The sequence below is a fragment of the Passer montanus genome, unplaced genomic scaffold (genome assembly GCF_014805655.1).
Source record: "Passer montanus isolate IOZ18808 unplaced genomic scaffold, ASM1480565v1 scaffold8, whole genome shotgun sequence".
NCBI lineage: Eukaryota > Metazoa > Chordata > Aves > Passeriformes > Passeridae > Passer > Passer montanus.
This window is the reverse complement of record NW_024373256.1, coordinates 13866991-13886394: the sequence shown is the minus strand read 5'-3', so window position 1 is coordinate 13886394 and position 19404 is coordinate 13866991. Positions and strand designations below refer to the sequence as shown.

Below are 19404 nucleotides of genomic sequence, written 5' to 3'. Positions count from 1 at the left end.
GGCTGTCAGGGCTTGGGGCTTTCCTGTGTGGAGGGGCTCCTGGTAGGGTAGGGAAGCTGCTGCTCTTCCTCCCGTGCTTGCCCCACCCTGCCCTCATCCTCAGCTCCCCTGGAGGCAGATCTCCTGTGAGCAGGAGAGAAGAAAAGATGCACACGAGCCCAGGGTCTGTTATTTATTTACATAAAAACACTGACTAGTGCCACAGTTCCACCCCTGAGCAAACAGCAGCTGCCTGTGCAGGCCAGGCTGTGTTTGCAGACCTGTGTACTGAGAGACCCCCCCACTTTGCTCTGGGAGCTGCAGGGGCAGGGGAGGGAGGAGCAGCCCCGAGGGGCTGAACTTGGCTCCCGGCTCCTTTGGCCCCTGCTGTGGAGTGCTGCTGGCAGCTCCTGGGGCTGCCTGCTTGCCCCTTCCTTCTGCCTCAGGTGAGTGAGCTAAAACCCCTACACCACATGCAAGGAGGGCCCCACAGACCCTGCCGGGCCCAGGACGGCTCTGGAGCTGCAGCCTGGTAACAAACTCCTCTACTCTACGTGCCGGGCAGCCAGGACATGCTGGGAGTGGTTTCGGCTCTCAGGGGCCAGGGCTGCTCGGGGCTGTCCCTGCCCCAGGGCTGTCCCTGCCCCGGAGCCGCGGGGCTGGAGGAGGCGCATGCAGCTGGAGCGGCCGCCGGGCAGGGCAGGGCAGGACGGAGGTGCTGATAAGGGGAGGGCACAGCGCTGCTGCCGGGCCCTCTGTGCTTAGAGGCTCTGCCTCCCCTCGGGAAGGGGCTTTGCCGGGGCTGCAGGGGGCTGTGAACCACACGGAAGCCTGGTGTGTGGCACTGCCCTGTCTCCTTGTCACTGAACCCCTTCCTGAAAGTGCCACAAAGGCTGTGCTGCATCCCGAGGGCACCATGGGCTGTTTGGGTCCCCTCCTGGGCCCCCATCCCAGCACATCCCCTGCACTGTGGGACTGGGCTGGGCACCTCCAGCAGCTGCTGCTCTTCCCAGGGTTGCTCCAGGTGAGAGGGGCCTCGTTCACACCCTGGAGTGTGATGGGGTGCAGGGCGATGCCCCCCACTCCTGTGCACCGCAGGGCAGCCCCCGCACAGCGTCCGGGGGCTGGGCCCCCCTCCCCTGTGCCTCTGTCACCAATCCAACTATTCCCAGTGAGGAGCAGAGCTGGGGGCGCGGGAGGGAGCCGGGGATAACACATACACACCACCGGCGGGAAGCGAGGGCGATGCACGCGCGGGGACGGACGGACGGACTGACTGACGGACGGGCGGCAGCGGGGCGGGGCCGGCGGCGCTCCAGCGGCTCCCGGGTGCCGCTAGCACATGCGCTTGTACGTGTAGATGTAGGCCTTGCAGTTGGGACACGTGTGTGTCACGTCCTTGAAGTCATCGAACAGGCAGGGGATCAGGCAGCAGCAGAGATCACACCTGGAGCACGGGGAGAGGCAGAGATGCTGAGCTGGGCAGCCCCTGGCCATGGGGGTCTCTGGGCCATGGGCAAGAGATGTAATTGTAGGGGCTGTGACCCCAGGAACCCCTCTGCTGCTCCACTGCCACCTCTGTGCCAAGGTCCCCAACATGCCCAACAGCTCAGCCAAGGCCACCAGCACTGGGGCTACCCAGGAGCAGGCTGAGCAGCCAAGACGAGGCCCCAGCTCTGCCTGCAGCACCTACCCCACGAAGCAGCAGAAGAAGCCAAGAAGGAAGCTCATGAGCCCAATCTCGTAGGAGATCTTGGTGGTGATGGCTTGCTGGCAGTGGGGACACACCGTCTGCACGGGGGCACCCTGGAAGATCTCTCCCTGCAGCACTGTGACCGTGGTGGCGGCTCCCGGTGGCACCAGCACTGTGGCCGTGTGGCCACCAGGAGAGGGGTAGGGGCCTGGGCCAGGGTAGTAGCCCATGGAGGGGTGAGGGCCTGGGGGTGGGTAGTATCCTGCTGTGAATGACAAACACAAACAAGTGAGCACCTTTGTATTGGCAGGAGAGCCCAGATCCTTACTGGGGTGACCCTCACCCTGGTACACCACCACCCTCTGAGTACAGACCTGGGGCCAGCCCTGCTGCAGGCACTGTGCCCCCACCCCATCCCAAGGAACCTCACTGCAAGCTCCAAATGGCAGCCCCAACCCCCACCTGTGTCCCCCCCTGTGCTGCTGCTGCCAACCCCCAGCCTGTCCCAGCCCCTTGCAGGACTCACCTGGTGGCACGTAGGGCCCAGAGCCATCCGTGGGCATGTGGGGGGGTATGAACCCCGGCTGTGAGGGTGGCTCATATGGGGGGGGTCCGAACTCAGGAGGGGGGATAGGAACCCCCTGGGGCTGTCCCACCACTGGGGTGACACCCTCTGAAAGGAAACACAGTCAGCAGCCAAGGAGGCAGTAGAACTGAGGGGAAGATGGTGTCCTGGCCATGTGCTCAGGGTGTCAACCCCAACAGGGAAGGGAGACAAGAGGTGGGGGGGGAAACCCCTTAAGCTGCATCCTCTGGGCCACAAGAAACCCAAATTCACCCCACAGCAGGGAGCAGTGCCAGGCTTTGAGCTGGGAGTGCTTCCTGCTCTCCCCTGGGACCCCCTCCTGCCTCCCCCGAGGGTGACACGGGACAGAGCCAGGCATTGCACCACCCTCCCCCGCGTGCTGTGAGGAGAGGCAGTGCCAGGGACCCCACACTCCCTGTGTGCTGTGTGTGGCCATGTCCCCCAGTACCTGGAGCAGAGGGGGGGCCGTGCTTCTCCTCTATCAGCGGCGCCGAGGGGCCCCCCGGGTAGGGCGGGGGGGGGTCGCTGGACATTGCTCCAGGCAGCCCTGCAGGGACAGAAGCCTTTGGGTGACACCAGCCCTTGGTGCCACAGGCCATGGAGCTGGCGTGGGGTTTGGGATGGAGGTGACAGGTAAAGGAGGAGGCCAGGGCTGGTGCCACGCCTGCACCAGCCTCAGCTTCCCCCCAAGACAGAACCAGGGGTCTGGCCCCAAAGCTGGACAGGATCTGACCAGGCAGCAACTCCAAGGTGTGAAATCTTCCTGCCAGCTGCATGGGGCTTCCCTGCAAAGCCAACCTGGAGCACAGCAGCTCATCAGGGCAGCTCTGGACTGCGTGGCCACGCTCCAGGGCAGTGCTGGGCTGGAATGTGCTGTGCAAGACCTGGCTGCATCCCTGGGGTACCAAAGGTGAGGAAGAGCTGCCCACAGCCCCCCACCTCCACCCTGAGTGACACAATGCTGCACCCTGAGGGATGGAAGGACCCCTGCCCTGGGCCTGAAGCACACACTCTGGGACAGAGGGTGCAAACCCACAGAGCATTTCTAAATAAATCTCTAAATAAATCTCTAAATAAATCCAGTGGATTAAGGTAAGACCATATTTAACAGCTGGAGATGTTATTTTACATGGGGTAGAATTTACCTGTCCTCTTCCCTGCAGCTCAGAGGTCTTGACAGCTGGGAGAAGCAGCTCCTCTGAGCAGTGCAGTTTGGAAGGTGACTTCTTCCACTGGGTCTGTGCAAAAGGACACAGCAAGTGAATTACAGAGATGGAGAGGAGGCACAGCTGCAGCATTGTCCTGGCTGCCACACCAAACCCTTCTCTCCCCCAGGCAGGAGCCTCCCCACTGGCATGCTCTGAGATCCAAGAAGTGCAACAACATCGAGAAACCCGATTTCCCCATTTCCAGTGGCTCAGTTATGGCTGGGAGGATGTGACTAAATTGGGAAATACAAGTGAGAGGCTGCTCACTCAGTGCTTGGGACAGGGTGACATTGCTGTCAGAGCCCAGGGAGCAGTGCTGGCAGCTCCATCCTTCACCCCAAGGGGCCAGGAGCAAATGTGACCCTGCTTGTCCCGTTTGCTGGCACCAGAGCCACGTGCTGGGCAGGCAGCCCAGAGCACGCCAACCTCCCCAGCATGGCACAGCCTGCACAGGCACCAGGCCAGGCAGCCAGTGCTTCCCCAGCCCTGCATTGCAGTTGTGCCCAGAGGTGCCCGTGGGGCTCAGCCACCTCCACCTGCAGCTGCCAGGTCAAGCAGAGTCAGCCTTGGCAAGCAAGGCAGGAAGGCCCATCCCTCCCTCACCTGCATGACTTTGCTTTATTTCACTCTTTTTTTCCCAGTTCACACCCCCTGCCACCCAGCAGCCTCCTGCAAGGTAGCAGGAAATTTAATCAGTCCCTGGAGGAGCACCAGCGCCTGTTGCTGCTCACAGAGGAGCACACTGATCCCCCCAGGAGCTGAGCAGATTCCTGACAGGCACAAGGTCTCCCCCACGTTTCCTGATTAGAATTTCTCTCCCGAGGTCTGGAGCTGCAGCCACACAGCTTCAAAGAGTAACACCAGGGCAGCTGGGGGTCATCTTCCTCCTGCTTCTCACTCCAGTGTCTTCCTTAAGAGCACAGGGAAGCAGAGTTGCCATGGCACAGAGCATTTCCAGGCACACTGCAGAGCCTGCCTTCTCCTTCAGTGACCTACAAAGCTCAAACTGGGCTGTGCTCCTTTTAGCTCAGTGGGGATGTGAAGAAAAGGAGGATTTATTCTTCTCAAAGTAGCCAACCCTGCACATCCAGGAGCCTCAGACCTTGCTGTGCCATGCCTGCAGGGGTTCTGGACGAGCCCAGCCCAACCAGAGCATCCCAGAGTCCTCACCTGGGGACACCTCCCTGCCTGAGGGAGTTTTCCTTCCCTCACAGGCCAACTGTGCCCAAAGCTTTTCTAACACAATAGCTCTCCTCCCATTCCCACTCAGATGCTGCTTTCCCATAATCATCTTTCAACACTCCCCAGCCTCATTCCCCCCATCAAAGCAGCTGGCAAGAGGAGGCAGGAGAGGAGGAGTCCTCCACCAACACCCTCAGATGAAGCAAGAGCCCCGGGGTGAGGCAGGCACGAATGCTGCCACCCTGCCCAGGAGGGACTGGCAGCCACGAGGTGCCAGCCCTGCTCCGGAGCCACACGTGCCCTGGGATGAGGGAAGCTCTGGGATGCAGGGCTCCTCTGCTCCTACTTGGCAGGCTCAGTTGCTCCTAATGCAATATTCTGCTTATTAAGAGAGATCTGTAAAGAGCAAGATGTTGGCTGTGTGCCCTTCCCAGGAGGAAAAGAAAGCCTGTTGCTTTTAAGCCTCTTAGAAGCTGTTTCTCTCCTGTGCATTCTTTCATCTTAACGTGAGCAGCACAAAATCCAGCCCATCTCTGACAGAGAGCTCTGTGGGATACCAGAGGGCACTCAGCTCCCCCTTGGCACTGAGCTGCCCCAGAGCACCCCCCACCACCCTGGCACTGACAGCCCTGCAGTATTCCACAATTACCAGGTTTGAGCTCAAGATCTGATGGAATCACCAATGTCTTGTGCAGGTCCTTTGGAGCAGGGACACACTGCAAGATCCTGAGACTCAAAAGGAGCTGGTTATCATAGCAGGATGGAGAGAGGAGATGCTATTTCCAGCTCCAAATGCAGATTAGCTCTTCTCAACTGGAAGAACAGCTTTTACTGGTTTCCTCTGCAAACTAACTACAGAGGATAAATCCAGTATGGAACTAGAATAATCACAATCAGTTAAACACAGAACACAAGGAAAGGACCCCCATGTCCCCCAGGGAATTGGTATTTGCCAAAGAAAATGAAAAAATAAATATTCCCATTAACCTGCTGGGGCACAGCAGTGTGACAGCCAGCCAGGACAGCACAGCTCCATCACAGCCTCCCCACAGAAAGGGCTTGGCCCACCCTGGCTCTGGCCTCAATCCGTGTGTCCTGCCCTGGCTCTCTGCTCCCTGACCTCCTTCCAGGCAGCTTTTGGGTGAGAAGATGGCAACAGATTTCTGTGTCCCCAGTTCAGATCAGAGGTGTAACCCTCAGCCCCAAGAGGTTTGTCTGAGGTTTCTCACACAGCTGAAGCACTGTGGGGCAGCAGCCAGCCCTGCCTGTAGAAACACAACAATGCTGTCTAACCCACCTCTTCCTGTGCTCAGCAGCCCCCATCCAGCTGATGAGGGATTGCAGAATCCCAGAATGGTTTGGTGTGAAAGGACCTTAAAGTCCATCTCATTGCAGCATCCTGCCATGGCAGGGACACCTTCCACTGTCCCAGGCTGCTCCAAGCCCTGCCCAGCCTGACCTTGGACATTTCCAGGGATCCAGGGGCAGCCACAGCTGCTCTGGGCACCCTGTGCCAGGGCCTCACCCTCACAGGGAAGAATTTCTTCCCACTCTCCAATCTAACCCTCCCTCTGTCAGGGTGAAGCCATATCCCCTTGTCCTGTCATTCCAGGCCCTTGTCCAGAGGTCATGGATCAATGTCCCAAAGCCCCTGGTTCCCGTTGCTGACATGTTCACAACTGACACAAAGCAACTTCCAGCAGTGAAGAGAGGAGCTGATGTGTCAGGGTCCAGCATCCCACACTGGCTGTACTTCCCTCTGTTACATCACTGCAGAAACTGTTTGGGATTCAAACATGGCAAGAGGAAAGGTCTGCACATCCCACCTGCTTTCCAAACAGATAAGGTGGGCACCACTCATCAAAAACAACTGATGTGCAGCAGGACCAGGGAATACTGTGCCACCAGAACAGGTCCTAACACCATAAACCAGATAGTCACAAAGAGGATGGGCACAGATAATTCAGATTTGGTCTGCTAATGCCATTCTTCCCCAGCAGCAGCTGTCTGTGCTTCAAGCTGCCTCCTCACAGATGAAATCTCCACGGGTGAGACAAACCTGGCAAAGGCAGAGCAGATGCTGGCAGGTCCAACTCACGTGTGAGCCCTGATGGTGCAGTGCTGGCCCCAGCAGCTCTGAGTCAGCCTCACAGCACCACTGAGATCCATCCCACAGCTGAAGCAGCCGTGCTGTCCTTGCTCCTGCTGCACTCAGAACTGCACAGCAATTCAGCTCTGCTTCCTCATGGGAGCACTGGCTCCAGCCACTGAGACAGGAAGCAGCATTTGTTCATACTCAGCCACGTTCAGTGACGTTGACACTTCAAAAGCTGCTGCTGCACATTTTTGGAGCTCTTACTCCATAAAAAAAAATAAAATCTGATATTTGAAAAAGGAAAAAAAAACCACACTAAAATTCAATGAATAAATAAGAGAAAATACATGAGCACTTTCAGCTTCACTGCAGATCAAAGAGATGCAGATTCCAGCTTCCAGGCTTGTGGAAATACAGCTTTAAAAGCCAAGAGTCCTGAAGATGCTGGGCCCTCATTGAGCCCAGCACCTTTCCTTTAGAAATAGGAACAGCATTGTGGCCAACACCATCCCAGTTTTCCTGACCCCAGGAATGACACCTGTGTGCCCCAGGTTACGTGCTCCAGAAACTGAGAAATACTGGGACTAGGAAGGCACAAAAGGCCAGTCAGAGGGTGGTAAAATGTCATTTGAGCCAAAGTCTGTTACTCTTCAAAAGGAGCTTTAGGGGCAGCAAGGAGGGAGAACCGAGCAGGGTGTGTTGGGGGGACAGAGCCATACCCTGATTGTGACAATCCCAATCTCAATCACCCTCCTACACAATGGCATTTCTGAATGGCACTGCCAAACCCAGCCTGGAGCTGCATGTTCCTGTGGTACACTTGAGCCTGCAGCTCACAGGCTTTGCCCTCTCTGTGCTGTGCCCAGGGCTCACAGGCTTTGCCCTCAGCCTGCGCTGTGCCCAGGGCTCACAGGCTTTGCCCTCAGCCTGCGCTGTGCCCAGGGCTCACAGGCTTTGCCCTCAGCCTGCGCTGTGCCCAGGGCTCACAGGCTTTGCCCTCAGCCTGCGCTGTGCCCAGGGCTCACAGGCTTTGCCCTCAGCCTGCGCTGTGCCCAGGGCTCACAGGCTTTGCCCTCAGCCTGCGCTGTGCCCAGGGCTCACAGGCTTTGCCCTCAGCCTGCGCTGTGCCCAGGGCTCACAGGCTTTGCCCTCAGCCTGCGCTGTGCCCAGGGCTCACAGGCTTTGCCCTCAGCCTGCGCTGTGCCCAGGGCTCACAGGCTTTGCCCTCAGCCTGCGCTGTGCCCAGGGCTCACAGGCTTTGCCCTCAGCCTGCGCTGTGCCCAGGGCTCACAGGCTTTGCCCTCAGCCTGCGCTGTGCCCAGGGCTCACAGGCTTTGCCCTCAGCCTGCGCTGTGCCCAGGGCTCACAGGCTTTGCCCTCAGCCTGCGCTGTGCCCAGGGCTCACAGGCTTTGCCCTCAGCCTGCGCTGTGCCCAGGGCTCACAGGCTTTGCCCTCAGCCTGCGCTGTGCCCAGGGCTCACAGGCTTTGCCCTCAGCCTGCGCTGTGCCCAGGGCTCACAGGCTTTGCCCTCAGCCTGCGCTGTGCCCAGGGCTCACAGGCTTTGCCCTCAGCCTGCGCTGTGCCCAGGGCTCACAGGCTTTGCCCTCAGCCTGCGCTGTGCCCAGGGCTCACAGGCTTTGCCCTCAGCCTGCGCTGTGCCCAGGGCTCACAGGCTTTGCCCTCAGCCTGCGCTGTGCCCAGGGCTCACAGGCTTTGCCCTCAGCCTGCGCTGTGCCCAGGGCTCACAGGCTTTGCCCTCAGCCTGCGCTGTGCCCAGGGCTCACAGGCTTTGCCTGCTGGCACAGTGTGCAGGGATGTGGCTCTGCTCCCACCACGCGCAATCCCACCGGACAGCTCTTACCTCCAAAGGAAAGGCAGCACAAATCTCTGCTGAACAAGCACTATCAGTGGTTATTTCTGCCTGGTTTTTATGCAGAACAAAAAGATGTTTTCCATGCAAACAAGGCGAAGCTCCCCCCTCAGCTTTGCCTCTTCCCATGCGCATTTGCTGCCCTCAGCCTGCACAGCACCTCCCCAGAACCAGGAGGGGAGGAATAAACAGCACAGAGAGCTCCTTCAGAGAGAAGGATGTCCTGGCAATGCCTGACCATGTACCCGCTCCTTTAGCTGCCGTTAACCTTGGCAGCACCTCCTCAACTCCTCATCCTGCTCTCGGCCAAGGCAGCAAGAGGGCGCATGTCTGCAACGCTCTGCAAGGTGCCGATGGAAACGGAAACCCAAGTGAAGGACTCAAGGAAAGGTCTGTTCTTTTTCTGAGCAACTCAGCTGCGTTTTCCCAAGTCCAAGTCACTGCCAGGGAGCACAAACCCACTGTTCAAGAACAGCCAAGCTGCTCCCAGAACAGCAGATTTCTTCCACACTTCTGCACTAAGATTTCAGCTGCAGAAAACAGCTTCTTCCAGGAGGGTCAGGCTGTTCCTTCAGTGCAGGCACAGAAAGCTCAGCTGGCAAGGCAGGCCAGCAGCTCTCCTTTAAAACGAAGCAATGCTGGAGAAGAAGGTTTCTCATCATTTGAACCAGGTATGTCAGACAGCCAAAGCTCCCTGCTCTGCTCTCCAGTACGTGAATCTCCGGAGGAGTTTCCCCATCGCAGTCGTTTACCTGGGGACCTTGCACGTCTCGTTTGACCTTCTGTGTGCCACCATCAGCCAGCAGATAAATCACCTCAGAGCAGGATCCTCGCTGGCAGCCAGGTGCTGTATCCAAAGCAAGATTTCTCAGGGCATTAAATCCAAAGCACAAGCAGATAATCTCCACAGCGCAGCCCCGGCTCAGCTGTCCTTGGCCGGAGATTCAAATCACCACTTCCAGCAGCTCCTCCGCATGGATATCAGGAAAACCAGACACAAAACCCTCCTGCTTAAAACAAGGAGGCTTCATCTGCAACTCCCACAAAGGGTTACACAGGAGGAGCGCCTGCAGGACCTGCTGCTGCCTCTGGGATTCTCTCCAGTGCTGTTCCCTCCGGATGGGCTGACCAAGCGCTCTTGGCTCTTCACACGGGGCTGCAGAAACAGCCTTGCCAGGACCTGCTTAACCTGAATATTCAGAGAAAAGCCAGCCCAAATGAAAAGAACAAACTGGGGTAGCTCGTTCTCTCTGCTGTTGGCTCCCGAGACGTGGCACACGGCTGTGGGAAGCATCATGTGCTGGGAAGAGCTCACGGTGACATCCAGGAGCCAGGAGGGGCTGCAAGGGAGAAGGGCTCACAACCCCACACTTCACTGGACCCCAGCTCTTCCACGTGTCAGGACAATGGGGAAAGTTGAGGTGTAGACAGAGCACTCTGCACCACCAGGGCAGCTGAATTTGGCCCCCAAAAGCCAGTTTTGTGAACACAGAGCAAGCAGGGAGCATACTGCAGCCACTGTCCCACTCAGGATGTGCTCGCTGCTCAGACCCTTCCAGCAGGTGTCCTGGCTGCACGGGAGAAGACAGGCTGCAAAACACCAGGTGTGCTCATGGATGTGATTAAAGTAACCTTAAAGATAAAACTGAGCTCCTCTGCATCCTGCCAATGTGCTCCAGAGAGATGAGAAAAGGAGGGTGCTGCAAGCCAAATCCCTGGGGAAGCAGAGAGCTTTTCCATGAGACTTTCACTGCAGTTCACAAAGAATCCAAGCTAACACTTGATAACATCCATGGGAAAGCATCCAGTGATAGCAGCAGCTGTTGCCTCCAGTCCTCTGTATCTACTTAATTTCCCCCCTGAGAGGATACATCCTGCATTACATCATCCCTTTGATATCTGTTAATAATGGTGATATAACACAACCTGCCAGAATCTCAAGCAACTAAATCCAAAACAGTGTGTTTTAATGTAGCATGAAACACAACTGTGCCACAAGAATAGCTGTTCATTTAAACAAGCAAACAAAAATACCCCAGCTCAAGAGGCTTAACAGCAAGCAGAAGCCTCGGGAGGTCGGGACAAGATCCACAGCTCTTAAGCACAGTCACAGATCCCAGCTCACCTCTGACAGCAGCCCAGAACAGAGGCTTAAGGATGAGTTAGGAAGGGATCAAAGGCAGAACTGTTAGTCCCTCCCACTCCCAGCACTCATGGTTTTGGAGACTGGGCAGCCTGGAGGTTCTCCATGGAGCACCCCAGGTCATTCCCAGGCACCAAGTACTGCTCTTCAGTTACCTACACAAAAAAGCATCTCCTGCTGTCAGCATCTGCTGCCTCCCATTTGGGGGAGACCAGCACAGAGAAGGTGAATATACAATGAGTACCCACTATATCTCACAGCAAACCCCAGGGTTTTATTTCTTTAAACACTCACTCTTTCATTTCTGCCTCCTATAGAATTTTTTGAGAGAAAGTCAAATAACACAGCTACATCATTGCTGAATCAAACTGAGTATGTGTGACGTCCATTAAATGACACAGTGAGCTCTGAGGGAGGAGGCAATTAGAATCAGAGCTGATCAGCAGTTTTGCATTTCGGTTTCAGAATTAATCAGAGCTTGAGAGCGTATTCAGAATTCCCTTGCAGATTTTGCAACACAATGAAATAATTTTGAATACATTGGTGGTGATTCCAGACCCATTTTCAAGTGCTGTACAGAACACATGCCATGGCAGTGATGTTTCCTCACCCGAGGAGAGCAGCAGCTTGCTGTAGCACTGGCTCCAGTCTCCAGCATGAGCATTTCCCATGCTCACAGGTCCCCCTGCCTCAGCGCCAGAGAAGCTGCTGACACTCAGATTTAACTGGTACAATGTCACCTTGCACTTTTTTTGAGGACAAGTGCGAAGTGCTCTGTGTCACTCAATTTTATGTAAGGCCAAGGCTCACTCTTTGCAAAGGAGTGTGGTTTGGGGCTCAGCAGGACTGTGTGTGTAAGGTCTGAGATCCCTCCTGAGTCCCACTGCCAGCAAGCAGCATCCACACACATCCCAAGGTGTGCACTGGAGGAACTCTTCCATGCTGAGGCCATCTGTGTTACCACACTCACTTTCTGGCTCCCACAGAACTTCCTAGTTCCAGACTGGGACCTCTCCTGGAGTTGCCCAGGGCCACCAGCAAGGGGCTGGGTTGTCCCATGGCACTTGGACAGGAGGAGGGTACCTGGCACTGCCCTGCTCCCAAGCCCAACTCATTTGGGCTGCTCAAAGACAGATGATGATGCCCCAGAGGGGAAAACCCTTGGATTAATCAACAGCCACTGAGTGTGCCCAGTGCTGGGCACCTTCGAGTTACACAGAGCTCCTGCCAGTCCCAGTTCTTCCTGCAGTTCCACCTGACCTGGCTAGTCCACATTGACTTCCAGGTCCAGTAAAGTAATTTTCACTCCAGGCATGACTGTGGTTTCAATTTGCAGCACCAGTTTCTGCCAACTCCTTCATAACCCCTTCCCCAAAGCTCCTACTGAAAACCTAGGACAGAGCTGGACTCCAAGCAGCCCTAACACACAGAACAGCCCTCCCCAGGTCCCAGCTTGGGGCTCTTCCAAGCCCTTTCTCTGTCACAGCAACACCTCACTGCCTTGCTGCTCCACGGAAAGCATCTCTGGTCAGGGTCTGGAGCAGTCCCGAGGCAGGGGCACTGCTCCCCCAGCACAGGATGGCACAGGGAACATTCAAGCCCATAATAGCAGGATGCCCTCAGGGCAGGTAAACAGCTCAGCTGCTCAAATCCTCTCCTGAGCTGAGGGAGACAGAGCAGCTGCCACAGTTACGACACTAAACCGGCTGGGAACTGTTTTCTCTCACATCAGAGCAGCTCAGCAGGCAGCTCCAAATTGAGCTCCCACCACGCTAAACCATCCCGAATCGTGGCAAGGAGAGGCTGAAAGGCTAAATTAAATTAACACCCCCTGTGGCAGCCACGAACTCTGGGGGAAACCTCTGCTCCCAAAACACAAATATGCTCCAGATGACACCTCTGTGGACGACCTGCAACAAGGCCAGGGAAGAGCTGATATTTAACACCAGGAAAGGGTCTCTATTCCCTGCTTGCTCACAGCCTCCGTGAAGATTTTGGAGGAGCTGAGTGGTCCCAGTAGCACAGGTGGGAAGGACAAGCTGAGGCTTCAGCACAGGCCCAGCCTCCTGCGAGCACTCCCTGATCCAGCACAGAGCAGAATAAAAGCATTTAGTTAATTAGGAGACAAACCAAAGATGCCTCCAAGAAAAGGGCAGCATGCACACACCAGCAGCAGCTTTTTATCCAGTGCTCAGCTAAAAACACAAGCCCAGAAGAGTGGGCAGCAGCCAAAATCCCATCCCCACTGCACTCCTCTACTCCATATTCCAGGCTTTATCCTCCCCTCCAACACATGGATCCAGGTCCCCTTCTGCCATGAGCTGGGTGACTGGCACCCCTGAGGACCTCAAGAGCATCCCAGGTTGGAGTCACTGCAGCAGGGTACAGCTTTGGCTCTCATCCATGACTTCCTCCCAGAATGGAGCTGCACTGCATCCCATGGGTTCCTTTCCCTCATTTTAAAAGAAAATGCTTTAAAATTAAATGCTTTTAAAGGAAATGCTTCTCATTTGGAGAATAATCAATAAAATCTAACAGGCTGCTTTTCATTCATCCCCAGCCAGAAATGTAATCTCCTGTTAACAGCAAGCCCTGAACACATCATTTATCTGCTGTGGGTACCAGCACGGGCAGATTTTACAGCTGGAGAGAGTGGGGCTGCCTGCATCACAACGACTAATTTATTCTCAGAAAGGCTAATTTAATCTGGCAGTGAATGTTCTCAAAGCCTCCTCACACAGAGCAGCTTTTCTCTTGGTTGGCTTAACAACAATACAGCATATCCAAAAACGTGGAGGGATGCTAAGGAAGAACACTGCCCCTGTGTTCTGAGCCCTCTAGTCTGAGAAATTTCTCTTGGTAACTACAGGCTTTGAGAAAACATAGAGTCCTTCTGGTTTTTCAAAAAGCCAACTGAATTTTCAAGGCAAATATACAACAGTTTAGGCTATTTCCCCCTCACATACAACTGTGGCTTGACAGAAAGAGCTGGGCTCTTAACAAAACTAAAACCCAGCAGAGGTTGTTCAGTATTAGACAACTCATTCAATCCCAACTGCACATCAAGAGCAGCAGCCAGCACACCTGGCCTGGGGGTGCTCCCTGCCACAGCAGGTGACTTTCCCCAGCCCACACTACAGAGGAATAAACTTCAGAACAAACCCAAAAGCTTTTTGTTTAAAAAGGCTGGGTAACTGCACCATGAAGTGCTTCAGAAAGAGCATCCTTCAGCTTCCTGGCCTCTGCCATCTGCAGGGGGGCAATAAATAAGCCATCAGAAGGGGTTTTTTTCAATGTTTTTAAATTCCAGGTGATACTTTCCCTTTACTTGTGACAGTACACACAAAGGCAGCGTGTACCCACAGCCAGGCTGAGCCACCTGACCCTCCATGGACGTGGCACCACGTGCTGGTCCTCACCTGGATCTACCCCTTGCCCAGGAGATCACTGGAGAGCCAAGCACAGCTCCTTGGAGTCAGAGGGGCTACAGCAAGGCAGACTGAAGCTTTACACCAGACAGAGCTGCAGCAGTCCAACCCTCCATGCTCAGGAGTGTCCCCACCATCCTGCTGGGAAAGAAAAGCTGCTGCTGTGCAAGCCTGGATCATGTCTGAGAGGGATCCTTTGCTACAAGGGCAAAAACGTGCCCCAGATGACATCCAACAATTCAGGACCATTCAGTAATGTGGGAAAAAGGCAAAAATCAGAGGGAAGCAGAGCATTTACGCAGGCCACGGAAGAAACAGAGAAGAAAACAACACAACACTCTCCTTGTTCCTATCTGTCAGGAATTGCTGTCCCAAGAATAGCCTATTCAGAAACCAGGAAACTCAGAGAGCAGCAGGGAAGGGCTGAGTCATGGCCATTTGGAAAAAAAAGAAACAACCCACAACAAACCAACCCAAAAGGGAAGGAGAAAAACCATGGGACAGCAGTTGTTCTGGGTCTTGGAGATATGAACAAGTCAATCCAGAACATATTAGTCAATCTTTATTTTCAAAAGCTCTGCAAACAAATGGCATTGCCATTAAATTCATCTGGCCCTCCCTCTGCTTGTGGGAAGCAAATTGTTGTACCAGGAAAAGTTGCTGGTGCTTCCCAGAACCAGCCCCTGGCTGCCAGGACACAAATTGCTCCCAGTTTGTGCCCTGATTTTTGTTCCTCTGCAGCATTAGCATCCAAAAGATTTACAGGCTGGTCAAGTGCTTTCCCTTTGGAAAAGCACATCCATCTCAGGGATGCCATTAGCAGAGGGTGAGGAGCCATTTCCCTTCCCCACAGTGGGAGGGCACGAGGTAAAACACAACTTGGATGGGCTTCCCACAACTCTGGGAACAGAGGAGCCAAAGCCAAGTGCTCCCATCTCATACCCAGCCCCAGCACAGCCTGTCTGGCCCCCAGCAAAACTCTTTCCACACGACAATCTTTGTTCTGTGACCTAAATCAAATCAATTGCACAATAATTCTCCCCAGGACAGTAATCTTGTTCACTCACCCATCATCTGAGAGCTCTGGGAGGAAGGGATTTCTGAGCAATGAGGGGCTTATTTTTCATACAATTCCTTGATGATCCCTCACAAATCAGAGAAGAGGGGGTGTCTGTCTGTCCTAACATGGCATCCCCAGCTGGGTAATAATTAGCATTGACTCCATGCTTCTCAGAAGGCTGATCAATCACTTTATTATACTATACTAATTAAGAAACCCATCGCCCTTGCAGACAGTCATGATACAGGTGGACTCAATTGGTCCTTGAATCCAAACACCATCACCACTGATCAATTAAGAAATCACCCTTTGGTTGGTAAACAAATCTCCATAACACATTCCACATGTTCACAACATCAGGTGCAGCTAGTGAAGGTAAGAACTGTTTATCATTCTTTTCTCTGATCTTCTCACAGCCTTCCCCAGGACAATGCCTGGGAAAGTTGTGCCTTGCTCTTTGTGGCCAGAGAGCTGCTGCCACATCCATCTTTTCAATCAAACAGCTATGCTTGAAAACAGATCTGGAAAACACCTTTTAATTCATTGTATCTTGCCCTGTGAGGTACTGCCAGATTGAAGTTGCAAAGGAAGGAAGTGGGAAGCCCCCCAGAGGTGCTGCCTGTGGGGAATGGGTCCCCAGGGGACAAAGCCTGCTGTCCCCAGCCCGTGGCACATCACCTGTACTCAGGTGTAACTGCTCACCTCTTCCAGCTCTGGGAATGGCTGGGAAAACCACAAGCCCTTCATATGTAGAGCCAACCTTGACACAAACTCCAGAATGACAGCTCAAGGAAACTCCCCCAAAGCAAACAGGCTCTCGTGGTTCAAACTGTGAAATTTATTTCTCTGCAAAATGCAAGGAGCAAAGAAAGATGAAACATAGCTACAGCATGGGCTGATGATGTGCATGAATCACAGTAAGGTGTGATAGAATTTAGGATTGCAAGACAGAATGCAGGCTGGAACAGTACATGTGTAAGCTTAAAGCAGAACAGTTCTTCCAAAAACATCTTCCAGAACTGTTAATAGGGAGCCAGGCTGTAAGTGCAAGGTTGGGAAGATCTTCCATCTAAAGGCAGAGACTGGGAATCAAAGAAGGTTCAGGAACATACACAGGAGACAGTTCAGGGCAGTGGGACCCCCATCTCAGCACAAATGCTTTATCCTAAAATCTACAGAACTGGTTAATATTCCATCTTATGTATAAAGGAGGCAAAGGACAGAAGAATTACTAATGCACAGTAATCACAGTAAAAATGAAATATATTACTTAATTTGCACAGAAAGCCCCAGGTCAGCTCTTCATTCTCTGATGATCTCAGGTTCCATCATGCCAAGTGGTACAAAGTCAAACATGCACTGCCAGCAGCTGCTCTGCACAGTTCCTAAGATGTTAATCACATTGCCACCTTTTGGGGCTATTTCTTTTATTTTCTTACCCTAAATGCAGGCCTGCTAAGAGAGCCCAGATTAAAGACAGCTGCACTGAAGTGCCTCACGTGGAGATGTGCAGCATGCAGCACTTTGCTCCTGCCTCCATCCTCCACCCAGATCCATGACCAGAACAGGGCTGCTCTCAAACAGCTGCTTCTCACCACCACAAATACACAATTTAAGACTGAAGCCACAAGGCAGCTCAGAACTAAGGGGCCCAAAGCAAAACTGTAACAGCAGCCAAGAGTCTCCCTGAGTGTTTCATGCCAGAAATAAAATCTGAGCTCCCCTTGCCTCAGAGACTTTATTCTGGTGAGAAAATTGATTGTGGCTTCCTATGGCAGCTGCTCCAATTGCATTCCCTTTGATCAGAGGAGGAGACAGATCCTATGCAGAGCATGTGAAGATCTGACACTGCTCATGAAAGTGGCACTGCTCCTCTCCAGCTGTGAGATGGATACCCAGTGCTGTTTGGGAACAGCAAGAAAACAGCAAGTGAACACCACATCCCAAGGCACAAGCTGCTCATTGTGTGTTTTTTGAACGAAAAAGTGTACACAGACCTCTGTGTTTGCACACTTGTGTGCTCAGGTGCCTTGCTTTGAAACCTTCAGGAGAGTTGATTGGCTCCAAGCTGGAGTCCTTTGCCTGTACAAGAGCTGCAAAATCAGGTTGTGGAAGCAAAACCAACCAAAAACCTCCAGTGTCTTGCAGAACTACTAAAGTTCCCACTACAAACCATTACTGTTCTTGTATCAGGAAAAGGGGAAGAGTAGTGCACAATTCAAGTCCTTTTGGGACATCACTGACTGCTGCTAAGAGCCACCAGGCACATCAGCATCTATTTGCTGTTTCCTGACTCTCCTGCCCACTGTGCTCAGCACCTGTGCACAGCCCACTCTGGGAGAAACCTTCTGAGAAGCTGGCACACCTGGCTAGAAGCTCAGCCATGTTCAGTCCTTTGTCATTATTTTAATCTCCATATTATGTAAATGCTATTTATTGCCTCTCTGGCTCACCTGGCAGCCACCAGCCTTTCCTGGAAAGGTACAGGAAAACTGTCACATGGTACAAAGCCCTGCTAATAGTGACAGAAGTGAAGCACCAGCCCCACTGCAGACCATACAAAATTCACTATTTTAAAAAATGTAGGTTCTTTCAATCCAGGATAGTCTCTCCTGATTAAAGCAATCATAAGAAATCACATAAAGGGCTGTACAATGAAGCACAAACAGACATAGAACATTGAATTTCATACTTCTCTTTATCCACAAGCAGAAAACAAATCTTGGATCAGAGCAGATACTAACAAGTTTGAACAAGTTTGTGTATTTCCTTCCAAAGCCACTCATCCTCATACTGAAAGATCAACAATATCCTTTCAACACATGCATTTATCTGCTAAATTCACAGCTGAAAGGAAAAGAAATATTCTTTTACATAATAAAATTACTTTCATCCCTTCTTTGGCAGTGTTAGTGAGTAAGACTGGCAGTGGCAACACCTCTGCAGGTGCCAACACCGTGAGAAGGACCCAAACTCCCCCCAAAACACAGAGATGTTGTGGACAGGCTTTAGTCTGGGCCCTGCCTGAACATCCCTCAGCTACAGGAGCACCTTAGCTGTGCTCCCAGGACATGTTTGCCCCCTGTGCTCCACCCAGAAGGAAAGCAGTGCCCACTGTGGCTTCCCAGGCACAGAAAGAGCTGATTTGGAAGCGACCTTCACAAACATGCTCATAAACCAACAGCAGGTGCTGAGGGAGACGTTCTCCCTCCCTTGGTAACTGCAGCTGACACAGAGCAGAGCGGGAACACAAGGCAGTGAGTTTCAGAACTGAATTTGAGGTGCAAGGCCTGCTGAGGGAACACAAGAAGCTCAGCAGGTCTTCCATCTTAGGAAGGGCTCTGAAATCAGAGAAGCTCCCTCGGTGTGACCTGTCCCTGACACCTCTGGCAGGATGTTTTGGTACTCCGTGGGAACACACACGTCCCATTCTCAGCACCAGCCTGAGTCAGCCCTGGGCACACACGGCCACCGCAGCTCCACCACCCCTGGAAGGGCAGCTGGGCAGCACTGACCACGTTTGCTCCACTTGGCATTGCTCAGGGACATCTGGGGACACTGCTCCATCCCCCTGCCTTGTCACAGCCACGAAGTCACCACCTGCCTACCTCCAGGCAGGAATTAGCTCCTCACGTAACACCTGAGGAGAGCAGAGCACATGGCTGAACACTTCAGGGATTTCCTGGGGCACATCATGTCACCACAACACCGAGACACAGAAGCCTTTGGGAGAGGGAAGTTTGCAGCCTGTGCTTCCACACGAGTTTGTGTAGCTCCTGAACATGACTGAATGACATACTGTGGTTACACACCATGCTATGTCTGTGTAATACTCACTGCAGTTTTTCCTGCTGCCTACTCTGGGCACACTCTGAAATCAGCAGGGCCCCTGCTGAAATTAAAGCCCCCTTTTAGGTACTTTGAGTGAAGAGAACAAACAGGAGGCTCTTGTGCATATTCCCAGAGAGTTTCTCAGAGAGTTCTACACACAGCCCAAACCCACTAGAATTATAATTTAAAACATTGCTACTTAAAATCATTGTGCCTGACCTCATCTCTACCATCTGATATTTTAGGCTCAGCCTAGACTGTGACAATTCCCTTCCCAGTTCTCACTGGTGCAAGGAGACCACCTCAGAGCAGCTTTTCCTCAGGCCAA

At 53.4% G+C, this 19404-nt stretch overlaps 1 protein-coding gene across 3 annotated transcripts; it reads right to left on the bottom strand.

The window, feature by feature from the left end:
* Positions 1-157: 157 nt before the first annotated feature.
* CDIP1 (cell death inducing p53 target 1) lies at positions 158-9347 on the bottom strand. 3 transcript variants are annotated; one of them, XM_039732600.1, is made up of 6 exons: positions 8606-9347; positions 3404-3496; positions 2707-2805; positions 2199-2345; positions 1673-1934; positions 158-1426 (listed from the first exon to the last, which is right to left on the bottom strand). In XM_039732600.1, the coding sequence occupies exons 3-6, from the start codon at positions 2789-2791 to the stop codon at positions 1315-1317; spliced, it is 606 nt and encodes a 201-aa protein (XP_039588534.1). In that variant the 5' UTR covers positions 2792-2805; positions 3404-3496; positions 8606-9347; the 3' UTR covers positions 158-1314. The 3 variants fall into 3 exon arrangements, with proteins under 3 accessions (XP_039588534.1, XP_039588532.1, XP_039588533.1); XM_039732598.1 differs by having other exon boundaries at positions 1673-1937; positions 8606-9173; XM_039732599.1 differs by lacking the exon at positions 8606-9347 and having other exon boundaries at positions 1673-1937; positions 3404-3502.
* Positions 9348-19404: the final 10057 nt, after the last annotated feature.